Source organism: Ictalurus punctatus, chromosome 27 (genome assembly GCF_001660625.3).
Source record: "Ictalurus punctatus breed USDA103 chromosome 27, Coco_2.0, whole genome shotgun sequence".
Taxonomy (NCBI): domain Eukaryota; kingdom Metazoa; phylum Chordata; class Actinopteri; order Siluriformes; family Ictaluridae; genus Ictalurus; species Ictalurus punctatus.
The window spans coordinates 7,977,845-7,995,000 of record NC_030442.2 but is presented as its reverse complement, the minus strand read 5'-3'; the positions used below and the strand labels follow the sequence as shown (position 1 = coordinate 7,995,000).

General features: G+C 38.9%; 1 protein-coding gene across 1 annotated transcript in view; it reads left to right on the top strand.

Annotated features, from left to right (window-relative positions):
• Positions 1 to 1,673: 1,673 nt before the first annotated feature.
• The window catches only part of mtmr10 (myotubularin related protein 10), a 35,414-nt gene continuing 19,931 nt past the window's right edge, over positions 1,674 to 17,156 (top strand). Inside the window, exons 1-3 of the mRNA XM_017458701.3 lie at positions 1,674 to 2,467; positions 3,087 to 3,147; positions 14,303 to 14,439. Of these exons, the coding sequence (XP_017314190.1) occupies positions 2,411 to 2,467; positions 3,087 to 3,147; positions 14,303 to 14,439 (255 nt within the window). The 5' untranslated portion in view covers positions 1,674 to 2,410. The remainder of the gene's footprint in view (positions 2,468 to 3,086; positions 3,148 to 14,302; positions 14,440 to 17,156) is intronic.

The window sequence follows — 17,156 nt, the reverse complement described above, 5'->3', positions numbered from 1 at the left end:
AGGGCATCTAAAGTTAATCTACATCCTCTGATGAGGCAAACCCTTCCACCCAGGTGGTTGAGTAATAAACGATAACTTTAGAGAGACCATGTGATATCAGAAAGTGTTAACCAGGTAATGTTTATAAGACATTTTTTAGATAGAAGAAATGGCAAACAGGTATGAAGTTAGGGCTACAGTACCTTAATTTCCTACTACAATATCTCTATCCATCCATCTTATATACCGCTTATCCTTCAGGATCACAGGGAACCTGGAGCCTATCCCAGGGAGCATCGGGCACAAGGCTGGTACACCCTAGACAGGGTGCCAATCCATGCAATATCTCTATCATGTTTTTAATTTAGAGATCATTCAGTACACCAGAGTCAGCATTAAGCTGATGAATGTCTGAATATTAAACTGTAGCCCATAGACATTAATGTTTACTGGGTTTCAATACTGTCTAGTTGACATGGTGTTCATTAGTGATACTGTCTTCTTATATAAGGATAAAGCCAGTAGTTTTTTTTTTTTTTTTTTTTGAAGGATGTGGATGATTAGGCCATTTGATTAACTCACTATGGGGGCACAGGGGCTTAGTGGTAAACACATTTGCCTCGCACCTCCGGGGTTGTGGGTTTTAATCTCGCCTTTGCCCTGTGTGCGCAGAGTTTGCATGTTCTCCCCGTGCTTCCTCAGGATACTCCAGTTTCTTCCCCGGTCCATAGACATGCATCTCCAAATTCTCCACAATGTGTGTGAATGTATGCGATTGTGCCCCATCCAGGGTGTCCCCCACCTTGTGCCCAGAGTTCCCTGGGGTAGGCTCCCCCATGACCCTGTGTAGGATAAGCGGTATGGAAAATGGATGGGTGGATTAACTCACTACCAAACTGACTGGTGTTGTACAGCTAGAATACCCGGATGAAAGGGAAGTCTCTGATTTGTCCCGACAACTTTGGGGCCAAGAAAATGCACACAGGTGCAGATCACGGTTGACAGTGTACGAGTACATAAGCAGCTATCCTGATGCTTTGTAATACTGTTTCTTGCATCAGGTATTATGTAAAATCATACGATCATACTTGTAAGAAAACCGTTTAAAGCGGGATTTGATGGCAGCATACGTCACCACGTTGCCAGGTTACCGACATACACATAACATAACATGCACATAACTTTCTCTAACATCACCAGTCTACTTGTATGAGGAGAGATAGAATTATCGTTTAGGAAAATATAGCGAATACTATTTTAATAAACCAGGGATGGAAATATTTTTAAGTAAAAAAATAATTACAAATATCTTAGGAACTGCTTCCTCTCTCCTTGTTTTCCGCCGCTCTTTTTCACAGACCGGCTGACGCATTGGATTATGGGAAATGTAGGACAATGACGGATACATCATGTATGCTGTTTTCAAAAATCCATGCTACCTGAGAAGACAACATTCTGTCCTAACATTTAATACGGACATGACTCGATGCTTTCTTGCATTCTAGCACACACATGGCAGGTAGCATGTTACGTTTCGGACGCACCCGAAGTCCATTCATTCCCCGCATTGGCAACTGATTTCCGGAAACCAGCTTTAACATGGCCCCGCCTCCGAACTCTTTCATCCAATCAACAAGTATCTCATTTGCTTAAACCCCGCCTTCGCGCCTGTCTCTCTAGCGCGAGACCAGTATGCTCGCGCACTCCCATCATTCCCTGTGTAATTTTTGTAAACATGGCTGCGACACTGGCTTCTGAACCCCAGCGCTCCCAAACATAAACTATTCATTCAGCAGCAACGGGAGGACGGAGTAGTAAGATGAAGTAACGGAATGATGCTGCATTGGGTCGTTTTTAAAACACGAGAAGAATAAGAAGACGAAGATGACCACCGACTGCGATATATTTACCTTAAACAGCGACTGAGCTGAACGGCAGAAAGTTTTCTCTGTGTGAAGTTTGACAGCCACTTGGCTTGCTAGAGAGCAAACTTAGCCTAGCTAGCAAACTATTCAAGCTAGTCTGACGTTAGACTAGATGTTTATTCACATTTGGAGATATTTAGATGAATAGCGAGACCTTTTGGTGAAATTTCGAGTCAGTTGTGTTAATATAAGTTTTAAGGAGAGAACTAGCTAAACCAGCTCGGTACTGAACACGGGTCTGTACAGGGACATCACCACTGTGGGTTTCCTTTTGGGCTTTTTTTTTGTTATTTAAACGAGTGAATGAATGAATAATGTTACTCCTTTATCCTGAGAGGATGGATTTGGTGTAATACCGTTACATCATTATCCCCAAGTAGGAACTTAGCAGGGAAATGCAATGGTGCTGCTACAATCCTTCATAATCATCCATCCAACAAGTCCGTCTTGCTAAAAATACACCAGCTGCTCTTCTTTGGATATCAACAGCTCTGTGTGTCGGAAACATGTTTTCTCCAAAATCTCCGAAGCCGACATTTACTTCATATCTTTCCCCACTTCAGGTGAGAAGAAAAAAAACAACACTTTATTGCAGGTCTTCAGACCTTTAGTATGGTGTCGTTGGTGGTGCAGCTTACAGTATTTATGAACAATTATTGATCAACAAACTGCGTTGCATATAAAAGTACCAAACTCTTGTGGTAACACCAACATGTTTTCTACCTTTTAGCATGTCTCTTTCACCAGGAAATGTGAATTATAGTATACTTTTAAAAATGACGATATATAATTGCTCTTTAAGAACCACTGATGTACCTTTTTTTTTTTTTTTTTTTTTTTTTTTTTTTTTAAAAGTACAGCACATGCACTTTTCCAGGTAAAAAGAAAAGAAAAATGTATAGTGTATATACATGTTTGTGTGTGTGTGTGTGTATATAGTGTAGTGTGTGTGTGTGTATATATATATATATATATATATATATATATATATATATATATAATGTGTATAGTATATGTACATATTAAAGGTACAAATGAAGTACACTTGATGTACCACTGCAGCGACACGGAAATGTACAGATCGGTACCTTTTAATTGTCAGGGCGTGGCTGCTAAAACTGTTAGGTTTTTAATGGCACGTCTCCTAATAATTGTTTTATGTTGTTTTAATGCATGTCACAGACTGATGCGAAGAAATATCTCCCTGTCTCCACCAAGAAACTCGAGGCCAGACTCTTACCAGGTCAGTTCTTTACCTCTGTGTGTGCTTTATAATCTCGAACTGGATCTCAGTGTGCTGTTTTTTTTCTTCTTCTTCTTCTTCTTCTTTAAACGGATGACGTTTGATATGCGACTTGAGTCTTGATTTTTTTTCATAATGAAAGTGATGTCATTTCAATTTTCGTTATAACAAATAATTGATCCCAAGGTTAATTTATTCAGAATAAGCGTAATTCCACATGTTTGACTTAATTCCTGATCAAGATTTTTTTTGTGTGCATACGTGTCCACTTCTTCTGACCCCCGGACTGTACATGCAGTGCTGTCCCTGTCTATGTAAATTCGGTTCCTTCGCGTTTCCTGCTTGGTTTTTTTTCTTCGTTACTGCAGCCGACTGTGTATAGTGTGCTTAATTTGTTTAACAAAAGGGTTCCTGCGAATGTAAGACAGGCTTGTTTGTTGCTCATTGCAGCATTGCCCCACCCCGTGAGTGTTTGGAGTACATGTGAGCAGGAGAAAGAGACGTCAGACGTCTTAAATGATTAATTGAATAAGACATACGCAAACATACTTCCTGCATGCTTCCTGTGTATGGAACGGCATCGTATCTGGCCAGTTTCCTACGTGTGCGGTCTGTGAATTAAAAAAAAAAATTCTCGGTCATAGATCGAGAGCGTCTGATCTGCCACGGTGTGTTATGTTTGGGTTGTACTGTTTAGAGAAGGTCTGAGCTGCACTGTCTCCCAGTAGAAGGAGATTTAGGGCTGTGTTTTGTCTGGTGCATGACTGTGAACAGGGCAGGTGGGAAGTCATCTTGGTGTGTAGGCTGTGTGTGTTTGCACCCCATCTTCTGTAATCAGTAAATCTGTAGTTATACACCTATTATTACTTCTGCTTCTTTTGATATTGTCTTAAGGAAGTGGGTTTGTTGTTTTTGTGAGAGGCTGTGAGCTAAGTTTCGCAAAATGCTTGCTCAGTTATCCTCCATGTTCATACATGACAGTGCAGTTTGTCAGTAATTTAAAAGGGTAACAAGCATAAAATGTTAATGCTCCTAATTGATTTAATTAGGGGTGTCTATTGATTCCTTCTGGGATTATCCATTGTGACTGAAATGGTTTAGAGGCGTTGGGTTGCTATAAGATGTAACTGATTGATTGTTATTCGTTATTTTGTAAACAGCTTACAGTATAAAAACCTTTTTCTGATGAGTGGAAGACCATACCGCCTTATCTGAGATTGGCAGGTACAGAGGCTACACCTCCTTCACTGGGACTTAGCGGTTTAGAAGCCAGGGTAGAGAACTCGCGTTTACTTCACTAGGACTGGCGGGTAGAGAACTCGCGTCTACTTCGCTAGGACTGATGGGTTTAGGAGTCCGACATCCTTCACTGGGACTGTCAGGTAGAGAAGCCACGCCTCCTTCACTGAGGCTAACAGACCCAAGTGCCACTCCTCCTTTCCTGTGACTGACAGGCACCGAGGCCATGCCTTTCATTTGTAGCACAGAGAAGCAAAGAGCAGACATGAGAGAAACTCAGGGAAATGAAGCAGCCATATCATAAACATTGAGACTGGTCAGGTGAAGATTTGTATACTGATCTCTTAAAAAGGGTGTCATATTATCACTTTAAATCTTTCATAAATTTGACCTTTAAGTAATAAGACTGGTTTCGGATGTGTCACCTCACCCTTTCCAGCATGTCCTTGAAACATGATCTGAATAAATTCAGTCTCTGTGATGCTGTGGAAATGAATAAACGACCGGCGGCGTCAGACTCTTGTTTTCCTGGAAGTTTCAGCTTGGCACTTGAACAGGCTGGTTACAGAACAGTCGCTCATGAAACATTAGTCTGCTCTGAAAGCTCTGTGCTTTTAGGCGTACACTCCTTATAATTAAACAACACAGCTTGGATCTTCCCTGTTTCCAAAATAGACACAGGCCACATATTTTTTTGCTTGTGTGGTTAAAACGTAAACACATGGTTCCCACCTAAATACTTTTACCACACTTCTGGTGACTGTAATGGCGGCCTCCCCTCACCGGTTATAGTAGTGGTGGTGTTATTATATCAGCCATGGTTTGCAATATAGTGTTTAAAATACCTCTGCTGTTGATCTCTGCTGTAAGATGCTATTATTGGTGTGAGAGCAGAAGGACAGTTTTATATTCTATAAACAATGCTCTCTACTCATTTTTAATGATGCATGAATTAATTCCTCTCTGGTCTTGACAGGAATTTGGTCTATATGGAGTAGCAGGTGTCCACATACAGAACAGCAGCTGGTTCTTGAATACCGAACGTACAATGCCCATCTATGGTCACGTTTTCTAGCCTTAATCTAGCTTCCTTGTAGAGATTTGTCTTTCATTGATCACATTTACGTTTGCCTTGGCTGCCTCGGATGGCACGTGCAAGTCATCCCATCAGTCCAGAGACTGAACAGCGGTGGATTGATGGGTGAATGGATATTTCAGGTCTGTTAATCCTAGATTAGCTATCACGGGTCCATTTTCAAGTTCGAATAACAGCATATGCCGTCTTAATATAAGTGAACCAAGAAATAGGGGTGTAAATGTTGAAGGTTCAGAGATCTAACGGAGTAATACTGACCGTAATTACACACCCAGAGGCTCTTTATTATAGCTAGTAAGACAGATGGATTTATAAAACACAACAGAGGCTAACGCAGCCATGTTTTCAGGTACAGAAAGTTGAATTGTGTCCATGTGTACTGTTTATACAATTCTCACAGAAGTGTTATTTGATGTTTTGAATCCTTGATGACCGTTACCCCCAAACGCATTGGATTACATGCGAGTTCAAGTCTGTACTATTTGCAGTATAGTGACGCAGAAGGCATCCTGTTTTACCCCTTCATTAAATGTGTGAAATTTGTATCTAAAAGGTGAGAAAGGTTACAGCTATTTCAGCGTTGCATTTTCTTCCATGACAGTTTGCAGTCTTAAAGTGTCATTGTTTCATCTTTCGAAAGTCTGCTTCTCTGTTCTAGCTTTCCTGTAAAGGCAACTGAGCTATCCTCTGTAATAATCAATTCATTTGACCGTGTCTTATTGGTCATATGTGACCATTTTATAAGAAACCGGTTTTTTTTTTTTTTAGCCACTTATTTGCTTGCTTTATGTTTCCTGTAAATTATAACCGTCACATTTACGCTTCCTCTTAATATTATTTTATTCTGCAACAGGGTCATGATCACACTTCCCCATACTCTACCAGCCTTCAGTGTTGTTTCAGTAACCACATATTGCTAAGGAAATAACACTATATATATATATATATATATGTTACATCTGTATCTTTTTTTCCCCCCTAACAAATGCTTCCCAGTACTATAGGCATCACTCCATCAACACCATGACAGCAAAGACATTTCTGAGAATACAAAGCCTAGCACTACACCTTTTCTGTCATGGTCTGATTATAAGATGTGTATGTGCATTTTCTGTTTACTTTTAGAAGGTGCTTTACCGTGTAAGTTTTTCATTTGTCCAATGTTGTTCTCAGTGTATAGCATCCATCCATCAGAACTACCTTAAATGTGATGTTAAATCACACAGTAACTGTGTATATATCACTAGCTATAGTGGTATTCTTCTGTCCAGCATGGGTCTCCAGTAAGCAGATTGAAGGCAGAGTGTATTACTAGGGTTATTACTCTTTACCTTATAACAACCGTGCATACATGACTAATAAAGCATTCACCCTGACTTTTGAGGAATGGTGTGGGAGGTAGACACTTGGAGAAAAGAGCACCCTAAGCCTTTTTTCAGTCATCTGTTTGGGGGAGATTCCATGTACAGCAGAAATTCTCACTTTTCATACATATATATATATATATATATATATATATATATATATATATATATATATATATATATATATATAATGTATATGTGTGTGTGTATATATATATATATATATATATATATGTATATATATATATATGTATATGTATATGTATATATATATATATATATATATATATATATATATATATATGTATATGTATATGTGTATATATATATATGTATGTGTGTGTATATATATATATATATATATATATATATATATATATATATATATATATATATATATATATATATATATATATATATATAATATAATTATATTATATATTATAATATTATATAATATTATATAATATAATATAATATAATATAATATAATATAATATAATGTGTGTGTGTGTTTATGTATAGGAAAAGTGAGAATATATGTTTTCCCTACCATAGAAAGGCTAAGCTGCAGCACCTAAGTGTTTTAGAGGAGCACCTTAAGGCAAATGAAAGTAAAAAGGCATTTAGGTGACATCAGAATAAAGGAAAAATCAACCTTGAGAGTTCAATGTTGAGAGGTAGCTTGATCTCAAATGGAAAGGTACAGTGCCCTCCACTAATATTGGCACCCTTGGTAAATATGAGCAAAGAAGGCTGTGAAAAATTGTCTTTTTTGTTGAACCTTTTAATGTTTTTGTTAAAAAAAATAAGCAAAAATACTCTGCTCTCATGGACATCAAGCAATTACAAACAAGACACAGGTTTATACAAAAAAAACCCCCAAAAACGGCATGGCGTGCATAATACAGCGTTTTTAGTCATTTTCGCAGATCCGTGTGAACGGGAATCATTTCGACAACGTTGTCGTCTGTACGCGAAGGAAAATCTTTTCCATTTTTAGTGCATCGGTGTTGTGTAAACATACCGTTTGTCACTTCCTTAACATGAGATATGCTGCGTGAAGGGAATGAGAAAACCCTACCCGTTAGACTACATTCTAATAGCATGTAGCTCAAGATGTTTTCACTTTATGTAACACTTTCGAACAGCATGCACTTTAAACATAAAAGGCACAGCAGGACTCATTCTTCAGGGAGTTACACTCTAGTTCTGTTTTTCTTCCCATATCAACACCGAGCATGCGGACACGCATTTTCTTAATGCATGTTGCTGTCATGACTGACTTTTTTCATGATCCTTTCCACAGGCTTGCAGAGAATAGGTTGCGTTACTGTGATGTCAGTAACGGATCTGTAACCGCTAGTGGCTGATGCAGAGCTATCAGTATTGTATTGAAAATCAGACATTTGTAGTATATGCTGATCCAAGCACTTGTCTCACCATCCACATGCTAGGGTATTATCAAAGAATGCGACTATTTTATTACAGATATGATAAATACTAATTCCATGTATACATGACCACTTTCCAGTTTACTTTTCAATGACCCCCAGCTTCACACTTTGCGTCAGTAGAAAGCCATTTTTAAACCACTGAATCATTGTTGTTGTAGTGTTACACTTGAAGTATTTTTGATAACATGACCAAGAGGCCTTATCAGACACACTTGTGATATGTTAAGTTGAATGCACTGTAATGCTACCATTGCTACTGCCACATCAGCAGACTAGGGCTACTAATTAATACAGCGGGAGGCCAGGCTGCTGATTAGGCAACATCCCCACCCCCTACACACACTCAAAAGTCTGAGAGCAAGCAATGCCTATAAACAAGCAAACCAACATGTGGTGCTGTCAGCTGAAAAGGAAACTCTGAGGGGGTGCGTGGGTATTCAGTGGAACCGGACGAGAGAACGCAGGGTGTCTTTGAAGTTACACGAAGTGGTATAAATAAATAAGCAATATGAGTAAATATCATTGCAATAAATGCTTCCATAATAATTATTGGTTTATTATCTAAGTAAAAGGAATGTGTTGTGTTGCTTAACATTAAATATTAAAAATGACATCTGCAGGTGGATTAATGGCAGCAGGAAGTGGTCAATTTAACTGATTTCAGCTACTGTGAAGGCTAGACCAATCTTGAACCATGTTATATTTGAATGAAGTTATAAGACTGGCCTGTTCTCGAATTGCTTTGCTTGCCCCAACCATAGAAAAGACTGCATCTAGGTTATAATAATGTTGAATTAAAAAAAACAACAACATGTATTTGTAAAAACTTACCAAAAAAGTAAGAAAACTGCTTCAAAAAAATAATGTAAGGTCTGGACTGACTACAGGTTTACTCATGAACGTTATTTTAATTTTGAAGAAAGGAAGGCAAGGCCATTCTTTTCAAACTCTTGCCCGTTTTTAGAATAAGTAAATAAATAAATAACCAATTATGTGAGACACCAATACCAAATAACTGATTATCTTCACCATTAGAAACTATAAACTACCTACGTTGACTACATAGTGTTGATGTGATGTAACATTAATGTGTATGTATAAGCAGGGTTAGGGTTAATGTAATGCTTTACTTTAATAATGTAATCTAATTACTTTTTCTGATAACGCAGTAATGTAATGCATTACATTTAAAATGTATGTATTACGGTTACTGATGTCAATAAAATTACGTTACTTGCATTACAAATTTATTGTTAAGAAAACAATATTAAGTAAAATTAATTTTTTTAATAAATCACATTTTGCCCCGAAGATTGTTTCTTTAGCCCCGAATAATTCTCCACTTGGAGCGGTTTGTCACTACGTAACTGAACGTCAGTAAAAGAAGACCGCCTGTAATGTTATATCTTCAGTGAACGGAGGCGAAACCAATCAGACGGGGATTACAGGAAAATACGTGGAAACGCCCGTGTCTTATTGGCTGACAGTCTCTCAATTCTGCCGAACACTAACTCTGCTGAACACTAATATATGAAAACTGAAACACTAACCTGCTCTGATGCTGAGCAGGAAAACAAGGTGTGTAAATGTCTATATGAGTTCCAGTTTACGTGAACATGATATGACGATTCATGAACGAGCATAAGGAAAAATAATGTACTCTGCATGGCTCTGTAGCAGCTAAACCCATACATTGATAGCGAAGTCGTGCCTCGCCTTGGTTAGAGACACCAAACTAGCGTAATTAGAAAAGTTTTATATTTGATCGGTCTGATAGTCCTACAAAGAGTGACGACACCCGAGACTATTTTTATGATCAATCCAACTTTTTCTGATCATGTCATACATTGACCTGCGCTACAGTTACTGAAAGAACTCTGCGTTTCACTTTGTAGTGTATTTTTGTAGGTTAGATTTTGAAAGTAAAGTGATTAGTAATCTGCTTACCTTTTACACGCAGTAATCAGTAATGTAATCAGATTACAATTTTAAAGTAGTAATTAGTAATCTGTAGTGGATTACTTTTTTGAGTAACTCACACAACACCGTGTATAAGGAAAGATGGGAGATTCTGGCTGGTAAAATAAAGATGTCAATAATCAGCCACTGTAATACAAAGTAGAAAACCCAGCCATCAGAAATAAAATGGGTATTTGAAAACCAATTAGACAGGTTAACGGACAGATAAAAAAAAAAAAAAGTTGATATTTTGAACAGTCAAATTATAAAGGTGATCTGTAAAGCTTTGCAGCTGTGAAATGTCCTTGGAGATAACTCAAGGTATGACAATAAATTGTTTAAATGAAAATACAAGTAAAACAGAGTTGCAGTGATTTTTATGGTCATGACAGTATGTCCTAATATAATGTATAATGAAAAACTAGCACTGACACCGGACTACACAAGCAGTAATAAATACAGGCAGCAATAAATACATAAACGCACATGTCCAGTGTTGAATTATGTCCTGGACTGCAGTACCCTTTTCTAAAGAGTCCCAGCTGGCATTGTAGGTCTGGGCTCTGTGGGCCTCTGCTGCTAACAAACACTCTTCTTCTCCTTAAAACCGAAGTACTTACAGCTGTGGTAACCACACCCTCACACTATTTCTGTTTATGGTCCCCCCCTTTCATTCCCCAAAACAGAAAGACAGAAACACAAGTTCGTCTTCTTTCCTTTGGCTCTGATGTGGACTTCTTAGAAAGGAAGTGAATGTGTTCCCAGAAACTGTCAGAGAGACATGGCTTCAGTTTCTTGTGATTTGCTGGGATTTGCAAATTGAAGATATTTTTACAAAGCAGTTGAGCAAACAGATGCAAGTGTTTGGACACAGCTGGAGATGTGTCTTGGGGTCAACTACACGTTCTTCTGTAATGCTTGCTCAGTTTAAAATAAATCAGTCTAATAAACATGGGATTATTCAAAGAATAGATCCTTTCACGTGTTTGAGGCGAGCGCATGCTTCGTCACAGGCCGTCTCCACCTGCAAGATTTCACTCTATTACTGCTATTAGTAGTATTTCTCTTTTTCTGAACAGTTTAAACTTTAGTGTGTGGACCCAAAGCATTTACTACGATGGGCTCATTGATAGTTTTTCATTGATAATTTTAGAATGCATTGCCTTCCATTGCTAATTGCTCTACATCTGGCTGATGGCTAGGTGAGCTGTCTGTGGGGTCTTATTGGGTTTCTTGGTACTCATTAGTGACACATTTGTGTGTCTCAATGAATGAATTTTAATCAGTGCTCATATTATCATGCCCAATACGGGAAGTAAAACTCTTCCAATTATGAACGTTACTTTGAAATACCGGAAGATATAAATTAATAAGTGAGGAGCTCAGGAAAGGCGTCTGTTCTCTATGCGGCCATCTTCATGCCCCACAGACCCACTAGATCTTTAAAGCCCTACGAAGACCTGGCTGCACCTGTCTTTGATGAACACTCCCCCCTTTGAAGTTTGTGTAAAAATGAAGAGTTTATTCGTCTTAGTAGAGTATAACCTACGTGCAGTAAAGTTTTATGGGAGTATTTAGCTGGATCTACACAACAGATAAACATACAAATATAAAAAAAAAAAGTTATGTTGGACCTCATTTCTCTGGGGAAAGTGCACAGATTTTTGTCCCAGGTGCCAGTGCTGATTTGCACGAACTCTTCCACAATGCTCCATGATCCAAACTGCTGGATCAGATTCAGCTCAGTGACTCACTGGCTTCCATTGTGCTGTAATACCTCCTCAGTTCAGAGTTATGGATGTCCCAGAGGGACGAGCCCTGTGGCAAAAAACATTACAACATTTCTAAAGCGCATCTATTATGGGTTTGAAACGTGCCTAATTTTGTTTTAAAGGTCTCGTACAATAGATTTACATGCATCCAAGGTCACAAACACTTTAATGTGCTGATAATTTAAATTGCAGCATTACCTCCCCCCCCCAGTGTCACAAACGACTCGTTAAATGATCCGTTCTAAAGGATTCGTTCTAAACTCCTCCTTTCAGAGAGCGTACTCTGCTCTGACTGGTCAGATATCCCAGTCTGTCGTGATTGGTCTACCACTGTCAGAGTGTTTCAGAAAGGAAACGCCCACTACTGTAACAAGTTTCAGCTCCGTCTGTTCACGAGCAACTGATGAAGACCAGAGACGGGGTTTTTTGTTATAAACCTACGTAGGTTAGTACAGGAAGTAAGTCTGGAATCACTAACGACTCATTTCAGCTGTTCAGAATCGATTCCTTCTTTTAGGAGTCAATAACTCCGTTTGTCATGCGCTTTGATTTTTTTTTTTAACTTTGCAGATTATTTACATTCACAAACTGCTACATAACACACTACATGAAAGGTAATATTTGAAAAACCATAATAGGTGCACTTTAATAATGCTTTATATTTATAATGAGATGTATAGTTAGATTACTGTCTTTTGCTAGGCTTATGCTCAGATACTGTGTCCATGATTCACAGAGATATATTTTGTACACTTTTCTGGCCACAAGCTACCGAATCTTGAGTGTTGTAATCTGATTTGGTTTTTGGTGCTTCCGTGTATGCGCACTTCCAGTGGGAAGCCACTTAATTTAGTCTGAAATTAGTTTGAGTTTTGTTTGAAATGGTTGGTGGTGATTAAACATATTTTGCCGTTTAGAGTGTCATTCAAACCATGGGCATGTTTATCGACAGAATGGACCAGACTCTAGATCTATCTTGCAGGACTAGTATTTTGCGAACCGAGCTCCAACAAAATATTAAAGCCATGTTATGAAAAAGAAGCTCAAAACTGTTTTATTTCACTTTTACAAAGAATTTCACAAGGATGCATTAGTTACTCATTAGTTACTCGTTGCTGTAAAAGTGTATCAGTGTGTGCTTTATTGCAGCACTGACATCATATTAAATGTATATGTGTATATTTGGTGCAGCGCTCATTGCTGCATGGGAAAGAGTACAAGAGAGCCACTTCCCTTGATTTACTGATCCATACTGAGGTGTTCCAGCATGTGCATGCAAAATCTGTTGTAATTTGAATTAACAGCTGGCAGTCAATGCACGTAGCAAGCACTGGCATGTATGTCTCCCCCTCAACCAAATTTTACCACGTACCAACTTTAGCAATGTGCAAATCTGCCAGGTAGTGTGCTTGATTTTCAGAAATGGAGCGAAAGGCTCTCCGATGATGGATTAAGAAAATACTAGGGACAGATTGACAGAGTCGCTGTTGAGCACAGCATAGTGAGGTCAAACTCGACCTCTGTCTTTTTCTGTCTCAGTTTCTGTCCTAACCTGGGGTATTTCCATTGCAGCGGTAGATTCCTGACTCAGGGGTGGAACAGCAGGCTCATTAACTCTGCCCTCTAAGCCCAGGAATGCACATATATCACCTGTCAGTGGGAGAAAGCGGATAGTTTGCACTTCACCTAAGGAGCCTGAACAAGACACGGGTCATAAGGGACACACAGACTTCTGTCTAATCCATATTTAATGGCAGACAATATTTTGCTTCCACTGTGTTGGATTAGGATATGAACTGATTAAAATATACACTTTATACAAGAATCGAGACATCACTAACTTGACCTAAACCCATTCTCGTCATAGTATGGACCCTTATCTTTGTCTTTTTAGCTCTGTCTTTGCCATCTCTGCTTGACAAGCATTCTTGTATGTCCTATGTATCTCATATCTGGTATTTTCCTTGCTCCCGTCACCCAGTGCAATTTCCCAGCTACATAACAAGTCATTCATGTGCCTGTATTTGACCAGGGAAAACAGTAAAGTAGTACCTGAGGGGGAAACTGGAAAATCAGGATTGAGAGAGGCTTCTATACTGTTATCGGTCATCTAAAATGTTTTTCAACATTTATATAGCCTAAAGGTTATAAAAGTCCTTCTTCTGCTGATCTCTCCGATGTTTTTATTGTCTGCTCCCGCTCATTTTTTCATATGACTTTAAACTCTTGGATGCTCTTCTGATTCATTCCGATGTTCCTTCTCCACAGGGGAGATCGTGGTAAACGAGGCAAACTTTGTGCGGAAGTGCATTGGGGCAGACAGCAGTCAAGATGACCTGTGGGGAAAACTCATCTGCACCAACTTCAAGGTGTCCTTCGTTACCCATGATTCCTTGCCACAACAGGTAAGCAAGAAATCAGTTGGTCGAGTTGTCCATATGTAGTTATATGTAATCATACTAATACTGGGTAGGACCCTCATTTGCCTCTCAGGACAGTTCTTCATAGTGTGGATACCACAAGGTATTAGAAATATTCCTGTGAGAGTCTGGCCCATAATTGCTGCAGATTTGTCTAGTCTTATGCTAGAAGCAGAAATTAGAAGATGGGTAGATTGTAGCTTTGAAGGGATGCACATGGTCAGCAACAATACTCAGATAGACTGTATCATTCAGTTGTTTGATTGGTGTTAAGGGGCCCAAAGTATGCCAAGAAACTTTCCCCACACCATTACACCACCTCCACCAGCCTGAACTGATGACACAAGATAGGTTGGGTCCATGGTTTCATGCCGTTCATGCCTTCTGACACTAATCTTGATTTCTGCTGCGACATGCCGATGGTAATCAAGAGTAGTCCATCCACTTCAAGTTTCGACGTGTTGTGCAATCTGAGTTGCTTTTCCGCTCACCACAGTTGTAAAGAGTGGTTACCAAATCTTTCTGTCTGCTAGAACCACTCTAATCATTCTCTTCTGTCCTCTCTCATCAACAAGATGTTTCCATCCTCAAACTCTAGAGACTGCTCTTCTTTAAAATCAAAGGTGATTTGTAGTTTCCCAAATACTCATACCAGCCTGTTTGACACCAACAACCATGCCACGGTCAAAGTCACTAATGAATGATGTGAATAATAACTGAAGCTCTTGACCATTTGACTAATGCGCCTTATGCTTCAATGGGTTTTATTTATTTAAAGAAGTCTGTGCTACAATCAGGACCTATTTATGCATTTAGGACCGCATTGGGGTGTGTTTAAGTCTAGTCCAGTGCAGACATATTATGTGGTGTGTAGTCTAGGTAGTGTTCTTGCTAGCATGGTGCCAATGATAGAATGTATTTTCGAGTGCTTATTTGGTTTGATTCTCAGTGACCACAGGAACATGTGTATTAACCACAACACACTGCAAGTGCATGTCAGATTTAATACTCTTACTACTCCATGTACACGCGCTCTCTCTCTCTCTCTCTCTCTCTCTCTCTCTCTCTCTCTCTCTCTCTCTCTCTCTCTCAGGCTCCTAACTAAGCATTTGTTTCTTGATAACTGACAAATAGTCTTTTAGTGAGCTACTAGGTAGGCTATGTATTACATTCTAGACTCTTCTTTGTGGCAGAGTAACTATTTTCAGTGTTACCAACCTGATTAGTTCATGTTTTCTCGAATACCATGATGTGTGAATTAAATATTACAAGCTCTAGGGTTAATCAGCATAATCGGGCTATTATCAAAGTCTTAATGAGCTTGCACTGAAACTCACCGTCTTAGCTGTAGACCCGTAATAACGCAGTGTTTATTAACAGTGGTGAAACTTTGGTGCTGAGCCCAGGTATATTTTATTCCATTAAAACACATTTTATTTGTTATACTGTTAAAGGGAAACTAAGCACTTTGTTTACAATTTGGCTGTGAATGGAGCTCGGGATCATGGAGAAAGGAGATCTGATCGCAAGTGGACAACCAAGATGGATAACCACTTGTGACTGCATTTAATCAGTAGCCGGGTTGCCAAATGTGCTGAAAGCCACTTCATATCACTTCAAAACCAAAATGCAGAAATAATAACCCAATATCAAAACACAAACAAAATGTAGCTTATCAACTGGCAATTAAACCTTGATCAATAAAAAGCTTCAACTGGTCCATTATTGCACAAGTGTTATATTATTAATATTAATTTTGATATTCAAACGTGATTTAGTACAGCGCTCCCTGGGATAGGCTCCAGGTTTCCTCGTGACCCTGAAGGAAGGATAAGCGGTATAGAAGATGGATGGATGGATGGATGGATGTAGCACAGTATTTATTAATGAAGCAGTACTGAAATCATTCCATTATTTTATCAAAGTGTTAAAAGTTGCTCATATTATTACAGATGTTGACTCGCTTTAGGAATAAGTTTTTACATTCATTACACTAATTGAACTATCTTCCTCCTGTGATGAGTGGTATTCATGATGCTAACAAGAAGTGCACATATGAGAAGAATTTAAATTGACAATAATGAGTAAAATAAAGTGGTGCTATCAGTTCCAAGAGTCCAGCTGACAAGTGAGTTAGAGAGAGAGCAGTGAGGGTGTGAGAGAGGTAACACACTCAGCGCAGTTAAGCTGTACTGAGAGATGGAGTATAACTATAAATCACATAGTTCCTCATATCCTTAGAGGCCTATATTTCATATTTGTGTAAAACTCAGAAATGTTCACTTCACTGTCTGTACTGTGAAATGTAGGACTGGTTTATGACGTGTTTTGGGCTATTTGTAGGGTGGGGCTCTTGCATAACTTGTTAAAGAGCAGGCCCCCCCCCCCCCCCCCCCGTGTTTACTGTGTGTTATCAGCTGATATTTTAGACAGAATTAAGAACGGCAACCTGCACAAACCTACAGTTTTTCCTCGGTCACTGATTTTTCAGAGGCTTCTGTGGATGTCTGTGAATCATTTCGAAAGTTGCTTATTGCGGTGTTTTTGTGTAAATGGATCCAGAACGAAGTAAGAAAATGATTAACCGTCATTTTGTTATACTGCCATTGCACTCGGGTAAGAAATGAGCAAGGCATTCCATCTTATTTACTGATTGACTAGCCATGTAATGACCGCGAGAGATTCACAGTATCATCAGGTGA